Raw genomic sequence first — 20,738 nt, forward strand, 5'->3', positions numbered from 1 at the left:
TTTGCATGGTGATCCTAAATGTGTATTTGTTTATTAGTAATTAGTGCAGTTATTAGTACACAAGAAAGTTGTATAATCATAGAAAACAACTTAATAAGGGGCAATTTCGGTAAAAATATGCCGTCAACTTTTGCTTGCATTGCAAGAGTACCCATGAGCTGATATATGAAGCCACTATAATCAGAAATGTATCCCCTGAACCGACTGCTGGGAATTTCTGTATTTTCCGCCTGAACGGATAAGTTTTTCGTGCTTTATTGTCTTTTTTCCGGGAGTGATTGTATTTACCTAGTTGTCACTTTGAAAAAGATTACATTATGTCCAGTTATGAAGTATAAAGGTTTCAAATATATTGTTTATTGGTATTCAAAATTAAATTAAAAATATTGAATAAATTTAGTTTTATTTAATTTTCTTCATCTAATTTTTAATGTTTTACTTTGAACAAACTACTTTGATATTGCGTTACTTTTTATAAGCACTTAGTAGTCTAAAGGCATTAAATATTTTCGGTGTTTGATAACCAAGTTCAATACTTTCGATATTGTTAAAAAATATCCGTCCAACGTTTCGGCATTGTTCAACAGAACTGAACACTGGAAGTTTATATCTTAGCTTTTGTAAGTAAGCTATTGGTTTGTGTATTACTTACTTACTTTCTTATATTACTTACTTACTTGTGTATTTACTTACTTATTAATTTTTATAATTATCTTTAGAAAAATGTTTGTCTCTAAGCTTCATTAAAAAAAAAAAAAAACAAGGCTTTTCAGCTGGAAGTAGGGAGCAGAATTAAAGCTTAAAACGAATTGAAATTATTACGTATATGAGTGTGGTTGCCCACTCCTCAACACCTCGGTCTTCAAGCTACAGTTTTTCGCCAATTAAAAAAAAAATTACTTATTGTTCTAATTAAACACCCTTGTGTTTCAGGAGTCGTTTTCAATGAAATGTGACATAATTTAAACTTAGTGTTAAGAGCAAGGTGTTGAGGAGGGAGCAACCCCCCTCAAATAAAAAATAATTTCTCCTTACTTAAAATGTAACTTACGTGGTAGCTTATGTTACCACGAACTATTTGATTATCTATCAAAATCCAAACAGTGATCATTGAAAAATTGATTTTTTTTTTCTGCGTTACCAAAAGTATTGGATTCATAAGTCTTTACAGTTTTATTAAATGTAATAAACAAATAGAAAAGGTTTTTCAACTAAAGTAAGGAGCAAGTTTAAAACTTGAAACAAATTTAAATTGCTCTGAATATAAGGGGGACTGCCCCCTTCTCAACACCTTCCTCATTCAACAAAAGTTTTTTAGTGCTTTGAATTTTTTTTTCCAATTGAAAACTTTCTTTTAAAATTTAGACAAACGCCAAATTTCCCAGTAAATAGTAAGGATCTAAGGAGGAGAAATCCCCCTACATATAAAAAGTAATCTATTAAAATAAGTTTCAAATCTGTTCCTTGCTTTCTGTTGAAAAGCTCTTTTTTTATTCAATTTCTGATTGTTTTCCAAATCATACCCAGGCCCAACCAGGGGATAACTTGAGTTTCTGGTCCCTTAAATCCCTGTTTAATTGCTTTTAAAATGTGTAAATCAATAACTGTTCGTTGACTAGTACCGTCCTACGTTTAAATTTGCAATTTCAATTTTGGATAAAATTAGAATATACTTAAAAAACTGGTGATTAACTGTAATTTTGGTAAAAATTCCTTGTTAGCATTACTACTAAAGTATTTCGGTTGGCTGAAAAGGAGTATTATTGTTTGTATGGATTGAAATTGTGTGAGACTTTTGATCTACTACATAACTGAAGCCATCACAACGTTTACAATAAGATTTTCTTATCGATAGATACATTACAAACATTTGTTTAAATACATTGAAGTACTTCACATAAATAAAAAAAAATATCAAACAGTTCGTGGTAACGAACTGTAAGTAAGGAGCGAACCGGCTCAATGGTAACCGAAACTCTAAAAAACGGAATTTTGGTACCGATAGATACATCAAAAGAATCAGATTTTGATGCTAATTTCAAATATATAAGTTTCATCTTACTAATAGTGTAAAGTTTAGTCTTACTAATCAAAAGTTACGCGCCTGAGAAAATTTGGCTGATTTTAGAAACGGAAATTAAAAGTTCTAGGGCCCTTTTTCAGTGACCAAAAAAAATGGAGGGCAACTAGGCCCCCTCCCACGCTCATTTTTTTCCCAAAGTCACCCGATCAAAATTTTGAGATAGCTATTTTGTTCAGCATGGTCAAAAATATGATAACTATGTCTTTTAGGATGACTAAATTCGCCGAAGTCCCCGGGGGGAGGGCTGAAAGTTATGAACTTTACCCAATGTTAACATATAGTATTGGTTATTGGGAAGTATACAGACGTTTTCAGGGGGGATTTTTTCTGGTAGGTGGAGGGGGGGGGGATGGGTCGGGGGTTATATGGGAGGATCATTCAATGAATGAATTTTTCATGGGGGAAGGGACATTGCTATGAAGGGGGCGCTGGATTTCCCATCATTATTAAAGAAAAAGATCAGAAATTAAATTAAAAAACAAGTTTTTTAACTGAAAGTAAGGAGCCACATCAAAACTTAAAACGAATAAAAAATATTACGTATATATTGGGTTCACCCACTAGTCAAAACCTCGCTCTTTAAGTCAAAAATTTTTTAGTACTTCCATAAGAGCTATTTATTCTAATTAACGGCCTTTTTGACTAAGGGGTCATTTTTAAAGAATTGGAACGAAATTCAAACTTTAGCTTAGAGAGCATGGTATTGCCTTGGGGGCGAACCCCCTAATATACGTATTAAAAATCTATGAATATAGAAGTTCGTTACGTAAGTTAATTCGTAAGTTACGTATATTTATTACTAATCAAAACGTTCGTAAATAAAATTAAACATATTTCGAGAAAGCCATTTAACCAAATAAAAGTAAAATTAATATGAAAATTTTGTTTTAATTATTCATGTACGGTGAGCCAATATCAAAACCTGCATCAGTTCAAAAACGTTCAAAAATTAAATAAAAAAAACAAGTTTTTTAACTGAAAGTAAGGAACCACGTTAAAACTTAAATCGAACAGAAATTATTCCGTGTATGAAAGGGGCTGTCCCCTCCTCAACGCCTCGCTCTTTACTCTAAAGTTTTAATTTCACACAAATCTTTTTTAATAAAAAAAAAAAACCTGGACTTTCCCCACGAAGCCTTTGCGGCGGGGAGAGTCCCTTTCCTATACAGAACAATTTCTATACGTATCAGTTTTTAATGTCGCTCCTTACTTTCAGTTAAAAAAAAACTTGTTTTTTTATGGAATTATCATTTAAAATTGTCAAAAATTAAGTTCCTAGCAGTATTTGCCACCCCAAAAAAATTTCCTGGCGGGGCTGATGATGGCCTGCCTTACCTTTTCCACCTCTGGGCTGGTAGATATGGGAATGTAATATTTTAGCTATATAGTGAGATATTTAAATTAGTTTTTACTCCCCCCCCCCCTTACCTGTTTCAACATTTATCTGAAGCCTCATGGAGAGTAAGTAGTTTGTCCATTTGAATGTACGTTTTTATGAATCTACCCTATCCCCACCTAGACAATGGCTCACTCCCCCTCAGTATAGCTAATACACAATTACAGATCACCAAAAGTAGCCTAATTTCATTACAAATGCAGCGAATCGGCTGTGTTGAATCCATTACTGCCACCGTGTTGCATTACTTCTTTTGCAACTGGGAAGCCTAAAAGACAGTTACTGATAATTTAAATCAATTAGCTTCTCAGAATTTTAAATTGATTGTAAGTTCGACCTCTTTTGGGTAAAGTCGTAGTTTGGTGCTTTAAATTTACAGTTGAATGAGCTCCTTCTCAATTTACCGGCTTGATACAGTCACCCCTGGGAAAAAGCAAAACAAATAAACATCCACCGACGATGTTTCTTCTGAAAAACAATGCGACATTCCACATTTTGAAGATTGGAGCTTGAAATATCGACTTTAGGGTTCTCTGATATGATGTATCTACTAAAGGGATTTTCAATAAGTTAGCTTGCTTTTTGGGGATGTTTTCCCTTTTTTCAAAACTCAGGCAAATTTTCTCATATTTTTATTTTTTGGTGGGTAACAATAAACTGAAATAACTTTATATATTTAGAATCAGCATAAAAAGCCAGTACTGTCGATTGAGCAATTGTCATGACAATTCGATTTTTAGTTTTGGTGAATATTGGCCCAAGTTACTCCTTACTTCCTGTTTTTTTTTTCACAAACTATTTAATAAGATTGTCTTGCGACGATAATATTTTTGAACCTGTTAGTTTATTTAGTTGAATGAGCTAACAAAAAGAAAGTGGGTCGAATTGGTAGCTGGATAGTAAGTTTAAATTTTGCTTTTCTTTCGCTATTCTGTAATTATTTTCTTTTAAATATCTGAATATATAAGGGATTTATGTTCGAGGAGGAGAATTGTCCTGTTATGAAAGAGGTACATTTTGCAGATTAAATGCATAAAAATTAAATATACTATTGATTAAATAAAGTGACCCCTTTGCCAGGAATCCTTGTTGTTTAAAATTTGCTGTATTCTGTTTCATTTTGCATGCAACTGTATTGCTCTTTTTATTTGAATTTTTTTTCCTAAAAGTATTTAAAAATAAACTTAATCCTACAAAAAATATTCTGAAATATATTCCCTGTCACCCAACCATCGCTGCTATTGAAGTGTCTGCCCCCTTCCTGGAGAATTTTCTGCCAGCGCACTTGGTGCCTATAGGGGGATATCAATCTAAACCAGTTGATACTATGTGCATATGTGTTGTCAAAAGGATGTATCTATGATATGTCAGAAGCTCGTGAAGGTATCAAGTTGAAATGTTCAGGGAATGTTGAGGGGAAGCTAAAACTAAATAATAGATGTTTGAAGAAAATGTTGTTGCATTATTTTTTCAATGTTTATCTGCTAAAAATATCAGACCATTAAGACATCTAAATTAAAGTTTCAAAACCAAAAGAATTTCAACCAGAAGAAAATTTGGCTGTATGAATTCTTGACGTCCTATTTTTATTTTTTAGACATTAATTCAGAACTATTTTTAATACATTAGCTGAAAATGCATTTATATACTATTTATATACTATTTCAGAAAATGCTGAAAAATACTATTAAGATTTTCAAAACATTCTGCCCAAAATATAAACTACTACTACTAACAACTCACCACAGTACCACGCCGTTTGAGGCCAACACAGCTACGCACGCTACTCATCCATCCAAATTTATTCAAAGCCACCCTATTTACACCCTCCCAAGAAGTTTCCATTTCCTTTAAATCTTTCTTTATGACGTCCTACCACCCCAGACGAGGATGACCTGCTTTCCGTTTAGCGCTAGTTGGTTGGCCGAAAAGAACAATCTTCGGCAATCTGTCATCCTTCATCCACACAAAGTGCCCTAGCCACCTCAACCTTTCTTTCATTATAGCTCTAGGGAGCGGTATTCAACCACATTTTTCGTACAGCCTACTGTTTGAAATACGGTCAATCAGCCAGGTACCCAGAACATTCCTTAAGCAATTTCTCTTGAAAACTTCTAGCAAATCTTCATTCGCTTTTCGGAGCGCCCATGCTTCAGAGCCATATTTGACCACTGTCATCACTGTAGCATCTTGGTTTGCAGACTAATCTTCTTATTCTTCCAACCTTTTTTTTAACTGTGAAAAAACACCCTGAGCCTTGGCTATTCTACTTTTAACATCTTCACTGCTCCCATCGTCTTTACTAATAATACTACCAAGATAAGTGAAGCTGCCACCTGATCAATCTTTTCATTACCCAACGTCACCTTTTCATCTTTACTTATTCCTAGCCTTAGTGACTTAGTCTTTTTAACATTAATTTTCAAACCTCTTCTAGCACCCTGAACTCGCAAAACGTCTAAAATTTCATTCATTTTGCTCATACTTTCATCTAGGATGCTTAAATCATCAAAATAATCTAAGTCCAGGAGATTGTTTCTTCTCCATTTGATTCCCTGGTCTCCCATTGCCTTTCCCGTGCTCCTTAAGACAAAGTCCAACAAAATAATCCATATAAAGGGGCATAGAACACAACCTTGCTTAACTCCTGATTTAATACAAAACCAGCTAATAGCCTCATTTCCTACCTTAACCGCAGCAGTGTTATTCTCGTACATAGCACTAATCACTTTAATGTATTTGTCTGTCATACCATACAAGGATAAAACCTTTACTAAAGCTCTTCTATCAACAGAATTGAACGCTTGCTCATAATCTATAAGCCTGAGGACCAAAGGCGTTTGACAACTAAAGCACTTTTCAATTATTAACCTAAGAGTGAAAATTTGATCGATACATCCTCTACCTTTTTTAAAACGGTAAAACCGCACTGTTCTTCTCTTAAAACTTTGTCTACGGCATCTTTCTGTCTAAAAATTATCATATTACTAAGTAATTTGCTACCTACAGAGATCAAACTAATGCCTTGATAATTACCACACTTACTTTTATCACCTTTCTTATAAAGTGGCTTAATTTAGGTTTTCCTAAAATTTTAGGTACTTCCCCTTTTTCAAAAATCATATTCATAATCTTCAGCAACTTATTTCTAACCTCAGAGCCACCATATTTAAGAAGCTGATTTACCACCCTATCAGCACCTAGAGCCTTATTATTTTTTAATCCTTTTAGTATAGTCGCTAATTCTTCCTCACAAAACAAATCTTCCTTCACATTCAAAGTATCACAAACGAAAAAGAACTTTGTAAATATTCATTTTAATCACCAATTGAAAAATAAAAATTAAAAACGAACTGAATTTAATTTTAAAAGCTGTTTCCAAAAAGAAGTTCTTCAAAGAAAAGTTAAGACCCGCTTTAAACTAAAGATTAGCATAAATAAAGTAAATAAATAATTAAAACTTGAAACAAACAGAAATCACATTCAGTAAATATGGGACACAAAATGAGCAGACGTTGTAAATGAATAATCAAATCACACTTACAGCGAGTAGAAATTACCACAAACAGGAGTAGGGATAACATCACCTCAGCTTTCTAAAGGCCAGGTCGTCCTTCACACTTTATTGAAAACCGAATATATTTTAAAACTTTTTTTTTTATTTATAACGTTAAGAAATCCGGAGTTGCTGAAAATAGATTAATAATGTGAACTCTAGCTTAGCGACTCACTTCGTGTGGAACCACGGTTTTGGAAGTAAGTTGTGCTTTGGCTCTGAGTGCGTATATTGATATAAATTAATGTTGCAACCAGAATATAGAACTAGAGGTATAGTTGGAAGGTTAACTGAAATAAAAATCACCAATCCTGAACTCTTTCTCATTACACAGTTTTATTAAGTCCTTTCTAAATTCTAGTAACTATTGGCTGCGTTTTACTCTTTACTAGGTTGTACCTATTCTCAAGCATCCTCCAAACATTGCACATTTTTGGCTTCCCATAATGTCTTCTCTCCTTTTCTTATGAAAATGTAACGGTACCTTGGTACCTACAGGCCACTTTTAACCCATTTTTAGGAGTGCCAATATTTTTTTTTTTCGTTTTTTTTCTTGTGCACTGTGGCTGTTTGGGACTAAAAGGTGTAAGTTTCAAACCAATTAAGCCAAAAACCCGTTGATTTTTATTGTATCCCAGAACATTCTCCATCCTCTCTCTCTCTAAAGTACGTGATGTTCGTCAGTAGAGGAGGGGGTGCTACTCCGACGATTACACCACCCCTTCGAATCCCGATCCGGACACTTTTTTTAAAACTCCCACGATCACCACGTGGTTTATGGCCCAAATAAGGGCATAGCCTCCCTAGGGAGAACACGTGGTTAATGGGGTTAATGACCTCTTTTTCCAAGGTCGATTTATTTGATGTTTCTATGTGTAATAACTCCGGGACGAAGGTTGCACATGCGCATTGAATTCTAACGGGAACAATGTTATTGATGTAGGACTCGAGGGGGAAGTGAATTTCCGAGAACTTGATTGCATAATCAAAGTGTGTCAACAACAACAACATCGACCTTGACATTCGCTGAGAGCGTGCACTTACAACAACATCGACCTTGGAACACCTGTGCAGTCGACCTCAATTCACCTATCGTGAATCAATAATTCCCCTTAGAAACAACAAATTAATTTTCCCTTTCTTGACAGATCAATCAATCAATGACATCATCTGTCAGACTTTAAAAATTTCCGCATAGAAGCATTTCTCCAGGAATAGATCCAAGTCATTAATTTCTTTGCCTCGGGAACAACTCTTTTGGTCGAACTCCAAAGGATATTAATAACCAAAGGCCATGGAAACAATTAGGCAAGAAACATCTTAGCGATGAATTGTTTTAGCGCGCGAGAAGGTTTCCTATTAATTTGAAATGCGTTAGCACAGAGATGCCAATAACAAAGGAACACGCTGAATTTACGTTTAGGGATTATTTGGGCGAAACCGTTTTAGACAGGTTATGGAACTATTTCGGCGAAACAGATAGAGACATTTTAAAAGAAGATTTTGAAGAGATTTTGGAGGAGGTTTTGAGTGTGGTCGTTATAATACACAAGTTTCATTTGAACAGTGTTGTGAGGTCCTCTAACCCAACCCCAAAGGGTTCCAATCCTCCTACCCCAACCCCGAAGGAAGCCCCCGGTCCTCAAAGGCCCCCCAAGCTCCCAAAGGCCCCTCCACCGGTCCCCAAATGTCCCCCAGGCCCCCAACTGCCCCCCGGACACTCAAAGGTCCCCCAAGCTCCCAAAGGCCCTCCCTGTGTCCCAAAGGCCCTCCACCGGTCCCCAAATGTCCCCAGGCACCCAAAGGCCCTCCCGGCGCCCCAAAGACCCACCCCGACACCCCAATGCCATCTCCGGACCCCAAAGCCAATCCTCCGGTCCCCAAAGGTCCCCCCGAGCTCCCAAAGGACCACCGACCCTCAAGGGACCCACAGACCCTCAAAGGCTCTCCCCGAGCACCCGTCTTTCGTTGATGTGTATTGTCTGAAACCTATGATTTGGGATGTGTAGTTTGCTACTTCAGGCTTTTCTGAGCTAAGGTTTCCTAGTATTTCCTAGGTGAATGTTGTCTGAAACCAATAGTTTGGGATGAGTAGTTTGCTATTTCAGGCATTTATGAGATAGGTTTCTTAGCCTTTCGTTGATGTGTGTTGAGTGAAACTTATGATTTGGGATATGTAGTTTGTTATTTTTGACTTTTCTGAGTTGTATTTCTTAGTCTTTCATAGGTGAGTGGTGTCTGAAACCTATGATTTTGGTTGTGTAGTTTGCTATTTTCGAATTTTCTGAGCTGGATTTCTTAGCCTTTCATAGTTATGCGTTGTCAGAAAATTATGATTTGGGATGTATAGTTTGCTATTTCAGGCTTTTCTGAGCTAAGGTTTTCTAGTATTTCGTAGGTGAATGATGTCTGAAACCAATAGTCTGGGATGAATAGTTTGCTATTTTTGACTTTTCTAAGCTAGGTTTCTTAGTCTTTCGTTGGTGTGTGTTGACTGAAACCGATGATTTGGGATATGTAGTTTGCTATTTTTGACTTTTCTGAGCTGGATTTCTTAGTCTTTCATAGGCGTGTGTTCTATGAAAACTATGATTTGGGATGGGTGGATTGCTACTTTTGACTTTTCTGAGCTGGATTTCTTAGCCTTTCATAGGTGTTTGTTGTCTGAAACCTATAGTTTGGGATGACTAGTTTGCTATTTTTGACTTTTCTGAGCTAGGGTTCTTAGCCGTTCATAGGTGTGTGTTGTCTGAAACCTATGATTTGGGATATGTAATTTGCTATTTCCGACTTTTCATAACCGGATTTCTTAGTCTTTCGTAGGTGTGTGGTGTCTGAAACCAATGATTTGGGGTGTGTGGGTTGCTATTTTTTTTACTTTTCTGAGCTGGATTTCTTAGCCATTCGTAGGTGTGTGTTGACTGAAACCTATGATTTGGGATGGTTAATTTGCTATTTTCGACTTTTCTGAGCTAGATTTCTTAGCCTATCATATGTGTGTCCTTTCAGAAAATTATGATTTGGGAGGTGTAGTTTGCTTTTTGGACTTTTCAGAGCTAGGATTCTTAGTCACTCATAGGTGTTTGTTGTCTGAAACTTCGAGTTTGGGATGAGTAGTTGGCTATTTCAGACTTTTCTGAGCTAAGGTTTATTAGTATTTCGTAGGTAAATGTTGTCTGAAACTTATGATTTGGGATATGTAAATTACTATTTCGGGCTTTTCTGAGTTGGATTTCTTAGTCTTTCATAGGTGTGTAATGTCTGAAACTTCGAGTTTGGGATGAGTAGTTGGCTATTTTCGACTTTTCTGAGCTAGGTTTCTTAGCCTTTCATAGGTATGTGTTGTCAGAACATTATGATTTGGGATGTGTAGTTTGCTATTTCAGGCTTTTCTGAGCTAAGGTTTTCTAGTATTTCGTAGGTGAATGTTGTCTGAAACCAATAGTTTGGGATGTGTAGTTTGCTATTTTCGACTTTTCATAACCGGATTTCTTAGTCTCTCTTAGGTGTGTGGTGTCTGAAACCTATGATTTGGGATGTGTGGGTTGCTATTTCAGGCTTTTCTGAGTTGGATTTCTTAGTCTTTCATAGGTGTGTAGTGTCTGAAACCTATGATTTGAGGTGGGTGGTTTGCTACTTTTGACTTTTCTGAGCTGGATTTCTTAGCCTTTCATAGGTGTTTGTTGTCTGAAACATATAGTTTGGGATGACTACTTTGCTATTTTTGACTTTTCTGAGCTAGGTTTCTTAGCCGTTCATAGGTGAGTGTTGTCTGAAACCTATGATTTGGGATATGTAATTTGCTATTTCTGACTTTTCATAACCAGATTTCTTAGTCTTTCGTAGGTGTGTGATGTCTGAAACCTATGATTTGGGGGTGTGTGGGTTGATATTTTTTGACTTTTCTGAGCAGGATTTCATAGCCATTCGTAGGTGTGTGTTGTCTGAAACCTATGATTTGGGATGTGTGGGGTGCTATTTTTGACTTGTCTGAGCTAGGTTTCTGAGCCATTCATAGGTGAGTACTGTCTGAAACATGTGATTTTAGATGGTTAATTTGCCATTTCCAGCTTTTATTAGATATGTTTCATTTACTTTCATAGTTGTGTGTTGTCAGAAAATTACGATTTGGGATGTGTAGTTTGCTATTTGAACTTTTCAGACCTAGGATTCTTAGTCCATCATTGGTGTTTGTTATCTGAAACCAATAGTTTGGGATAACTAGTTTGCTATTTCAGGCTTGTTCATTTTGAATTTCTGTCATGAAATGCAAGAGTTGGAAAATTAGGGTCTTAGTCCACCAGCTCAGTATTAGGGTCCCAGTCCACCAGCCTAAACGGTGGAAATTCACTAGCTCAGAATTGGGGTCTTAGTCCACCAGCCTGAATGGTGGAAATCCACTAGCCCAATATAGGGGTCTCAGTCCACCACCCTTAATGGTGGAAATTTACTAACTCCGAATTAGGGTCTTAGTCCACCAGTCCGAATGTTGGAAATTCACTAGCTCAGAATTGGGGTCTTAGTCCACCAGCCTGAATGGTTGAAATTCACATTAGACGACACAAAAACTTACACACACACAAAAACTTACACACACGCACAAAAACTTACACACACACACAAAAACTTAAACACACACACACAAACACACACACACACACACAAAAACTTACACACACACTATGAAAATTACACACACACACACAAAAAATTACACACACACACACGCACACAAAAACTAACACATGAACAATAAAAATAAAATTCAAACAAAAAATAACATTAACCAACAAAATTACACACACACACACACACACACACACAAAAAATACACACACACACAAACACGAAAAGTCACACACACACACACAAAAACTTAAAAACAAACACACAAATACACACACACACACACACGCACACAAAAACTGACACATGAACACAAAAAAACTCACACACACATGCACAAAAAAAAACACACACACACACACACACACAAACTTACACACACACACACGAAAACTTACACACACACTCCAAAACTTACACACACAAAAACTTACACGCACACACACACACACACACACACAAAAAATAAAACAAGCACGACAAAAATTAAATGAAAACAAAAACTTAAATGCACACAAAAACTTACACACACACACACACACACACAAATCATACACACACAAATACACGAAAACTCACACACACACACACGCCAAAAATTACACACACACAAACCCATACACACACACACACACACACACAAACATAATAATGAACACAAAAAAACTCACACACACACACGCAAACACAAATACACACACACACACACATACAAAAAAAATAAACACACACACGCGACAACATACACACACACACGACAAAACAAACACACAAACACAAATACAAACAAAAGCACACGAAAACTTACACACACACACACAAAAACTTACACACACACGACAAAACTTACACAAACACACACACTAAAAAACACACACACAAACACACAAAAAAACACAAACAAAAACACACAAAAACACAAACTTACACATGAACATGAAAACTTACATGAACAAAAGACCTCGCATGCAAAAAAAAACATACACACACACACACACACAAAACATACACACACACACACACACACACACGAAAACTCACACACACACACGCCAAAACAAACACACACACAAAAAAATACACAAACACACACACACACACATAAAAACTTACACATGAACACAAAAACTCACACACACACGCACAAAAACTTACACACACACACACACACACAAAACTTCCACACACACACACACGAAAACTTACACACACACACAAAAACTTACACACACAAACAATTAAACACAAACACACACGAAAACAAAAACACTTACACACACACACACACACACACACAAACGAACACAAACACACACAAAACTTATATCCACACGCAAAAGCTTAGACACACAAAAACTTACACACACACACAAAAACTTACACACACATGCAAAAACTTACATCCACACAAAAACTAACATGCACACAAAAACTTACACACACACACAAAAAGTGACACACACTCACAAAAACTTACACACACACACAAAAACTTACACACACACACACGAAAACTTACACACACACACACCAAAACTAACACACACACACACAAAAACTTACACACACACACACACACACACACACACACACACACACACAAAAACTTACACATGCACACCAAAACATACATGCACACAAAAACTTATACACACACACACACGAAAACTTACACACACACGTCAAAACTTACACACACACAATATCTTAGACACACAAAAACTTACACACACACACACACAAAAACTAACGCACACACTCAAAAAATAAAACACACATACACACACAAAATTAAACAAAAACACAAATAAACACGCACACACACACACAGACACGAAAAAAAACGCACACACGCACACAAAAAAAAAAACAAACAAAAAAAAAAACACACACGCACGAAAAAAAACGCACACACAAAAAATAACACACACGCACAAAAACTTACACACATACAAAACCAAACACACACTCACAAAAACTTACACACACACACACACACACGAAAACTTATGCACACACACGAAAACTACCATATCACAGTTACATTGTCTTAATTTTTCAAATTTCATTTTGAATTTCTATCGTGAAATGCAAGAGTTGGAATATTTCAGTAGTGACTTGCTGTGCATTACCTTCTCACAGTTACATTCTCTTGATTTTTCGAAGTTCATTTTGAATTTCTGTCATGAAATGCAAGAGTTGGAAAATTGGGGTGTTAGTCCACCAACTCAGTATTGGGGACCCAGTCCACCAGCCTGAACGGTGGAAATTCACTAGCTCAGAATTGGGGTCATAGCCCACCAGCCTGAATGGTGGAAATCCACTAGCTCAATATTGGGGTCTCAGTCCACCAGCCTGAATGGTGGAAATCCACTAGCTCAGAATTAGGGTCATAGTCCACCAGCCTGAATGGTGGAAAATTCACTAGCTCAGAATTGGGGTCTTAGTCCACCAACCTGAATGGGTGAAATTCACATTAGACGAGGTTACGTGTGCACACACACACACAGAGAGAGACGACTAACACACAGGGACAACACACACACAAAGAGACGACACCTAACCTTTTCCGGCGAGTATGGTTAGGTTAGGTTAGGCTAGATTAAGTTAGGTTAGGTTAAGTTAGGTTAGCTCACGTACGCTTCACTTAGGTTAGCTTAGGTTAGGTGAGAGACAGGCAAAAAGTTAGGTGTATGATTAGGTTAGGTTAGGTTAGATTAAGTTAGGTTAGGTTAAGTTAGGTTAGGCTAGGTTAGCCTACGTACGCGCACGTACGTAGGCTAACCTAGCCTAACTTAACCTAACCTAACCTAACTTAATCTAACCTAACCTAACCTAATGAAAGACTAAGAAATCCAACTCAGAAAAGTCAAAAATAACAAACTACATATCCCAAATCATAAGTTTCACTCAACACACATCAATGAAAGGCTAAGGAACCTATCTCATAAATGCCTGAAATAGCAAACTACTCATCCCAAACTATTGGTTTCAGACAACATTCACCTAGGAAATACTAGGAAACCTTAGCTCAGAAAAGCCTGAAGTAGCAAACTACACATCCCAAATCATAGGTTTCAGACAATACACATCAACGAAAGACGGGTGCTCGGGGAGAGCCTTTGAGGGTCTGTGGGTCCCTTGAGGGTCGGTGGTCCTTTGGGCGCTCGGGGGGACCTTGGGGGCCCGGGGGTTGGGCTTTGGGGTCCGGCGTGGGCATTGGGGGGGCGGGGGGGGCCTTTGGGGCGCCGGGAGGGTCTTTGGGTGCCTGGGGGACATTTGGGGACCGGTGGAGGGCCTTTGGGGCACAGGGAGGGCCTTTGGGAGCTTGGGGGACCTTTGAGTGTCCGGGGGGCAGTTGGGGGCCTGGGGGACATTTGGGGACCGGTGGAGGGGCCTTTGGGAGCTTGGGGGACCTTTGAGGACCGGAGGCTTCCTTCGGGGTTGGGGTAGGAGGATTGGAACCCTTTGGGGTTGGGTTAGAGGACCTCACAACACTGTTCAAATGAAACTTGTGTATTATAACGACCACACTCAAAACCTCCTCCAAAATCTCTTCAAAATCTTCTTTTAAAATGTCTCTATCTGTTTCGCCGAAATAGTTCCATAACCTGTCTAAAACGGTTTCGCCCAAATAATCCCTAAACGTAAATTCAGCGTGTTCCTTTGTTATTGGCATCTCTGTGGTAACGCATTTCAAATTAATATGAAACCTTCTCGCACGCTAAAACAATTCATCGCTAAGATGTTTCTTGCCTAATTGTTTCCATGGCCTTTGGTTATTAATATCCTTTGGAGTTCGACCAAAAGAGTTGTTCCCGAGGGAAAGAAATTAATGACTTGGATCTATTCCTGGAGAAATGTTTCTAGGCGGAAATTTTTAAAGTCTGACAGATGATGTCATTGATTGATTGATCTGTCAAGAAAGGGAAAATTAATTTGTTGTTTCTAAGGGGAATTATTGATTCACGATAGGTGAATTCAGGTCGACTGCACAGGTGTTCCAAGGTCGATGTTGTTGTAAGTGCACGCTCTCAGCGAATGTCAAGGTCAATGTTGTTGTTGTTGACACACTTTGATTATGCAATCAAGTTCTCGGAAATTCACTTCCCCCTCGAGTCCTACATCAATAACATTGTTCCCGTTAGAATTCAATGCGCATGTGCAACCTTCGTCCCGGAGTTATTACACATAGAAACATCAAATAAATCGACCTTGGAAAAAGAGGTCATTAACCCCATTAACCACGTGTTCTCCCTAGGGAGGCTATGCCCTTATTTGGGCCATAAACCACGTGGTGATCGTGGGAGTTTTAAAAAAAGTGTCCGGATCGGGATTCGAAGGGGTGGTGTAATCGTCGGAGTAGCACCCCCTCCTCTACTTTCGTCCAAGGAAGATTTCCGTGTGCACGTTCCCAGAGCCCATCTGAAGGTTAGGACCATTCATACCGGCCCTTTTCTCTTAAGCATATCTACTAGCACTTTTAACTTGAGTAATTTAAGGACTTTTTTCCACAGCTGTGTTGGTCATGTTACCCTGGAGACGTATTCTTGAGATCCCATGGCCCAGTTACTTACGGATTAAATTTTGACTGAGATTATAAAAAAAAAGTTTTGGCCCTTGAACTACTTTGGTAAAATTTGAGATCCCTTTTGCCAAGAGAACAAACTTTGGAATTTTTAAGCTGACCGGAAAGTCCAAATCATGGATTACATTACCCCTGGTTATATTAATTTGAACTCCTAGCTATTTTGGATGGTTTTCTCGTTCTGAAACAATCATTGAAGTGATTTATCGTGAGAAGTTCCTTCCTTAAATGTCTACTTCTTTTATTTAACTTTGTAGTCAAAATAACAATAAAGATACCAGCAATGACAAAGATTAACGTACCTTATTCCTCCGAATTCTTCCTCAAATTTACCCCATCCTAAGAGAGGTGGCATTGTGACACAGGTTGAATAGCACCAAATAAAAACAATCAGGGTATTGGATCTCTTCCTTGAAAGGCTCCATTTTCGACACATAGGTGAAGTAATCATCATAGACCTCCAAAACGCTAGGACAGCTAAAGTCGTTATCGAAGAAATACCTAAAAAGGCACATGATAGCAATATTTATAATAACAACATTTGGAAACTTGGTTTTTAATCAGGGATCAATTTAAAAACTTACTCCACATTTCAGAAAGCAATACTAAATCAAAGCTTTTAATTCATTCGTGTATTTATATTTGACTGTGAACACAACCAATTAATTAATACATTTTTACACTCACAAGGAAGTATCCTTAAATTACAAACAAAGATGCCAAGTTGACCAAAAAATATTTTAACCATTGAAATACAAAATAGTTTTCGGTGCTAATCTGACCAACTGCTTGTGTGTAAGACATGCTTTTAATTTATTTTTTCCTCTTCTTCTCTTATCAAAGGAAAATTGTATGAATCTCCTGTATGACTTTTTATCACTCTTTCAACTGCCAGCTTTATGGTTCTGATGGACTCCGCTTTTAAAGAGATCAATTCTAGTGCAATAACAATTGTTCTTCATATTTGAAACTACAGAACGATATAAAGCTAAGTTTATAAAGTGACCTCTGTGGACATGGCAGGTATTGTCTTAGTATCTTTTTTAAAGATGATCATTTTAGTTCACCCTCCAAAGAAACTAAAAGTGTACTTGGGGTTATAATTGACAAACTAAAGCTGAAGCAATAACAGTTCTGGAAGTTTGGCTAAAAAAAAAGGTATCATATAATGAAATCAAGGTTCAAAATAGGGATAAAATCCTTTTTAATAGACAGTGTATAGAAAATTCACAAAAATTACCAGATATTTCGGTCACATATACAGTGACCGTCAGTGACAGTTTTACTACTGATGACGGTTACTGTATATGTGACCGAAATATCTGGTATTTTTTGTGAATTTTCTATACACTGTCTATTAAAAAGGATTTTATCCCTATTTTGAACCTTGATTTTATCGTCATGGAAAGGCAGTGTGGTCTCCGAAATTATCTAGGTATCATATATCAAGTATTTACAAGTGTGGCGTATTGCTTTCTTGAAATTGAAGATTTCTTAAAACTTTCCCAAGTTTTTGTATTTTTAATATATTGCTTACTTTATAAAATCCTGCCAACCTGGAACCCCTCAGCTCACCAGTAAATTTCATTAATGTGTCCGAAATTCATGAACGCGTTTTTATTTTCACAAGTTTAAAAAAGAATGTTATGTTCTCAATAATTTTGCATTAATTTTTACGTCATTGACATCAATAGCTTTGATCAATTTTTGTATATTTTTTATTTTTTTATTTGGAGTTTTTTTCTTGATAAGAAGGGGAAGACAAGTACGGTTGAAAGTCTAATTGTGAACTATGCATCTCCTTTCTCTGTATTATTTTAATTTTAATGAATGGAACTTTATAGTTCTGCTTAACAAAATTATTGTCTTCGTTGTTTGTTATCTAGTTCATAAGATCGCATGGACTATACAATCATTACCATCGTCTTCTAATTAGGCCCCTTGTTTCTTTGTATTTGAGACCTTCTCTTTCCTATCACCATGTCAACATGGTCCATACATATTTTTCCTTAATCTGCTCTTAGTAGAGAAAGAAATGGCTTCTTTAGAAAAATGAAGAGTATGGAAGTTAGGATCGTAGAAAGCTGAAATTTAGTCGGCAACATTCAAGCAGCAGATCAACAAACATACTATTAAAATTCAATGAACATTCTTGTGGAAGCGAAGGTGAAATTTTAAAACCGAGAAACTCCCCTTTCATTAGAAAAGAAGTGTCTTTGATTGAATTTTTTGTCCGTCATCTTGACTTGACTTACTTTTAACAAAGTATCCTCGGAGATGTTGCATAATATAGAGTGATTTCACCCCCCTCAATTTGATGTGTGTCACTCGTACTAACATGTTGCAATCTTACTGTTTGCCAGCTTTGATTATTTGAATAAGACTATCAGACTATTCTACATTAAAAATTTTAATTTTCCTTTGAACAATACAAGAGCTGGTACTTTGAGGGGATTGGTGTATGACCATGATCATGGTATTGTTTCAAAAGTTTTGCTGTTTCGTTGAGTTCTTATAGGTTCCAAGTGTGAATATTTCTTATTGCCAACTTCTTGATTTAAAACAAATAAATGAGATTTGTAAGCCACTATCTGGAACAGAGCTTTTAACTGAGTTCCTTCGAGAAGCCTGAATACTCGCTTAGTCATCCGGTAAACCGTAAGATTCGCAATACAGCGTCTGAGTCAATCAATTTGAATTTAGCAGAGAAGAGGATAAAATCAATGAGTAGTCTTCCTCCAGAATTTTTGACATTTTTCCTTTGACCTTATGACCAACAAAGATATGACCAGTAGTCTTTCATCCCAAAATAAAATCAATTTAATGAGGTCATTGTCTACATCTGAGAAAAAAGGCATGGAAAGACAACCTTGAGATTAATGAGACGATAAGTAAACTAAGAAACCGTTATTTAATCGTGTTTCGTATTGCATTATTGTACATTGGCTAAAACTTTTTCATTTGTTGTTTGTTATTCATTGATGTTTGACTTTTCTATTTTATTTTAACTGTGACAGTAGATATCATCATTGTGGTTCAAGACCGGGTTTGAGGGACCCAGGTGAATTTCAGATTTGAGCTGGATGTTTCATTAAAAATTCCATTTCAATATGTTTTATTGTTATTTTACAAAGTGATTCGACAGTTGCGTTTTTAATTAACGTAATTCATGATCACTCTGGGGAAAGACATTTTGAATTGCAGGTTAATGAATGATCACAAATGAATGATCAATAATCACGGATTACATGTATCATCAAATCACAGCTGTGGTTGCTATAGCACTACATCACCAGTTCTAATCATGCTCTGGGCTCCATATACGACTTATTTAAGAATTCCATGTTTTAGCGTATTAGTAAGTAGTAAGTATTAACGTATTGACTTTTGGTCAGTAAAAAATTCCTGTCATGAAGTCCCAGAAGCTTCAATTTAATATAATTAGCCATTGCTATGATAATGCTAATTTGTCCTTTTGATAACCTGTACATTCATACAATTCGAGAAATTTTTGTCTTAATACTCTTAACCATACAAGTAGTTACAACAAAAGTAGCAGTGGTAGTAGTAGCAAATGTAGTATTGGTAGTATTATTAGTAATTTTGTGCACATATTACCTTTTAGTCAATTGATCCTCCCCTTTAAGCATTCTCTGAAATTTCCAGCTTAATACCCAAATCCATTCTTGAGATATGCTTTTTTTACAATGTGTATGCACATAGTGTCTTTTGATTTAGTACTAATTTCTCCTCAGTATTCTCTCAAATTTTCACTGTCATAGACTTAGCCTTAATAGTACTAGTCTTATAGTAGTAGTGGTGATAGTAGGAGAAGTAGCAGCAGCAGCAGTGTTGTATTTGAATTAGTAGAAGCAGAAATAGCCGCAGTATTAATAACAGTAGTAGCATGTACCTGCTGTTTTTTTGTCAGTTGAACATCCCCCTCACGATACCCCAGAAGTTTCACCTTGTTACGGCAATCCTTTACAAAAATATATATCTTAATACTCTTAACCTTACAAGTAGTTGCAATTGCAATAGTGGTTGGAGTAGATTAGTAGTGGTAGTAGTAGCACTAGTAGTATCAGTAGCGGTAATAGTAGTGTTAGTAGTAGCACGCATATATTGTCTTTTGATCAATTGATCTTCCCCTTTAAGTACTTAAATAAAAAAAAGTTTTTTTTAGCTGAAAGTAAGGAACGACGTTGAAACTTAAAGCGAACAGAAATTATTCCGTATATGAAAGGGGCTGTCCCCTCTTCAACCCCTCGCTCTTTACGCTAAAGTTTTTCATTGTTTAAAAAAATAGAGTTGTGAGAAAGTCAAAATTCAGCGTAAAGAGCGTGGCTTTGAGGAGGAACGTGGCTTCTTTCAGCCCCTTTCATATACGGATTAATTTCTGTTCATTTTAAGTTTCAACGTCGTTCCTTGCTTTCAGTTACAAAAAACTTTTTTTAATTTAATTTTTGAACGTTTTTGAATTAATGCA

The 20,738-nt window shown here is 36.6% G+C and overlaps 1 protein-coding gene across 1 annotated transcript in view; it reads right to left on the minus strand.

Annotated features, from left to right (window-relative positions):
• Nucleotides 1-20,738, minus strand: part of LOC148950335 (visual pigment-like receptor peropsin) — a 146,437-nt gene that overhangs the window by 49,361 nt on the left and 76,338 nt on the right. The window contains exon 4 of the mRNA XM_089091563.1: nt 16,552-16,750. Coding sequence (XP_088947689.1) covers nt 16,552-16,750 — 199 coding nt within the window. The remainder of the gene's footprint in view (nt 1-16,551; nt 16,751-20,738) is intronic.

Source organism: Artemia sp. Qi Xiang Cuo, chromosome 7 (genome assembly GCF_049724085.1).
Source record: "Artemia sp. Qi Xiang Cuo chromosome 7, ASM4972408v1, whole genome shotgun sequence".
Taxonomy (NCBI): domain Eukaryota; kingdom Metazoa; phylum Arthropoda; class Branchiopoda; order Anostraca; family Artemiidae; genus Artemia; species Artemia sp. Qi Xiang Cuo.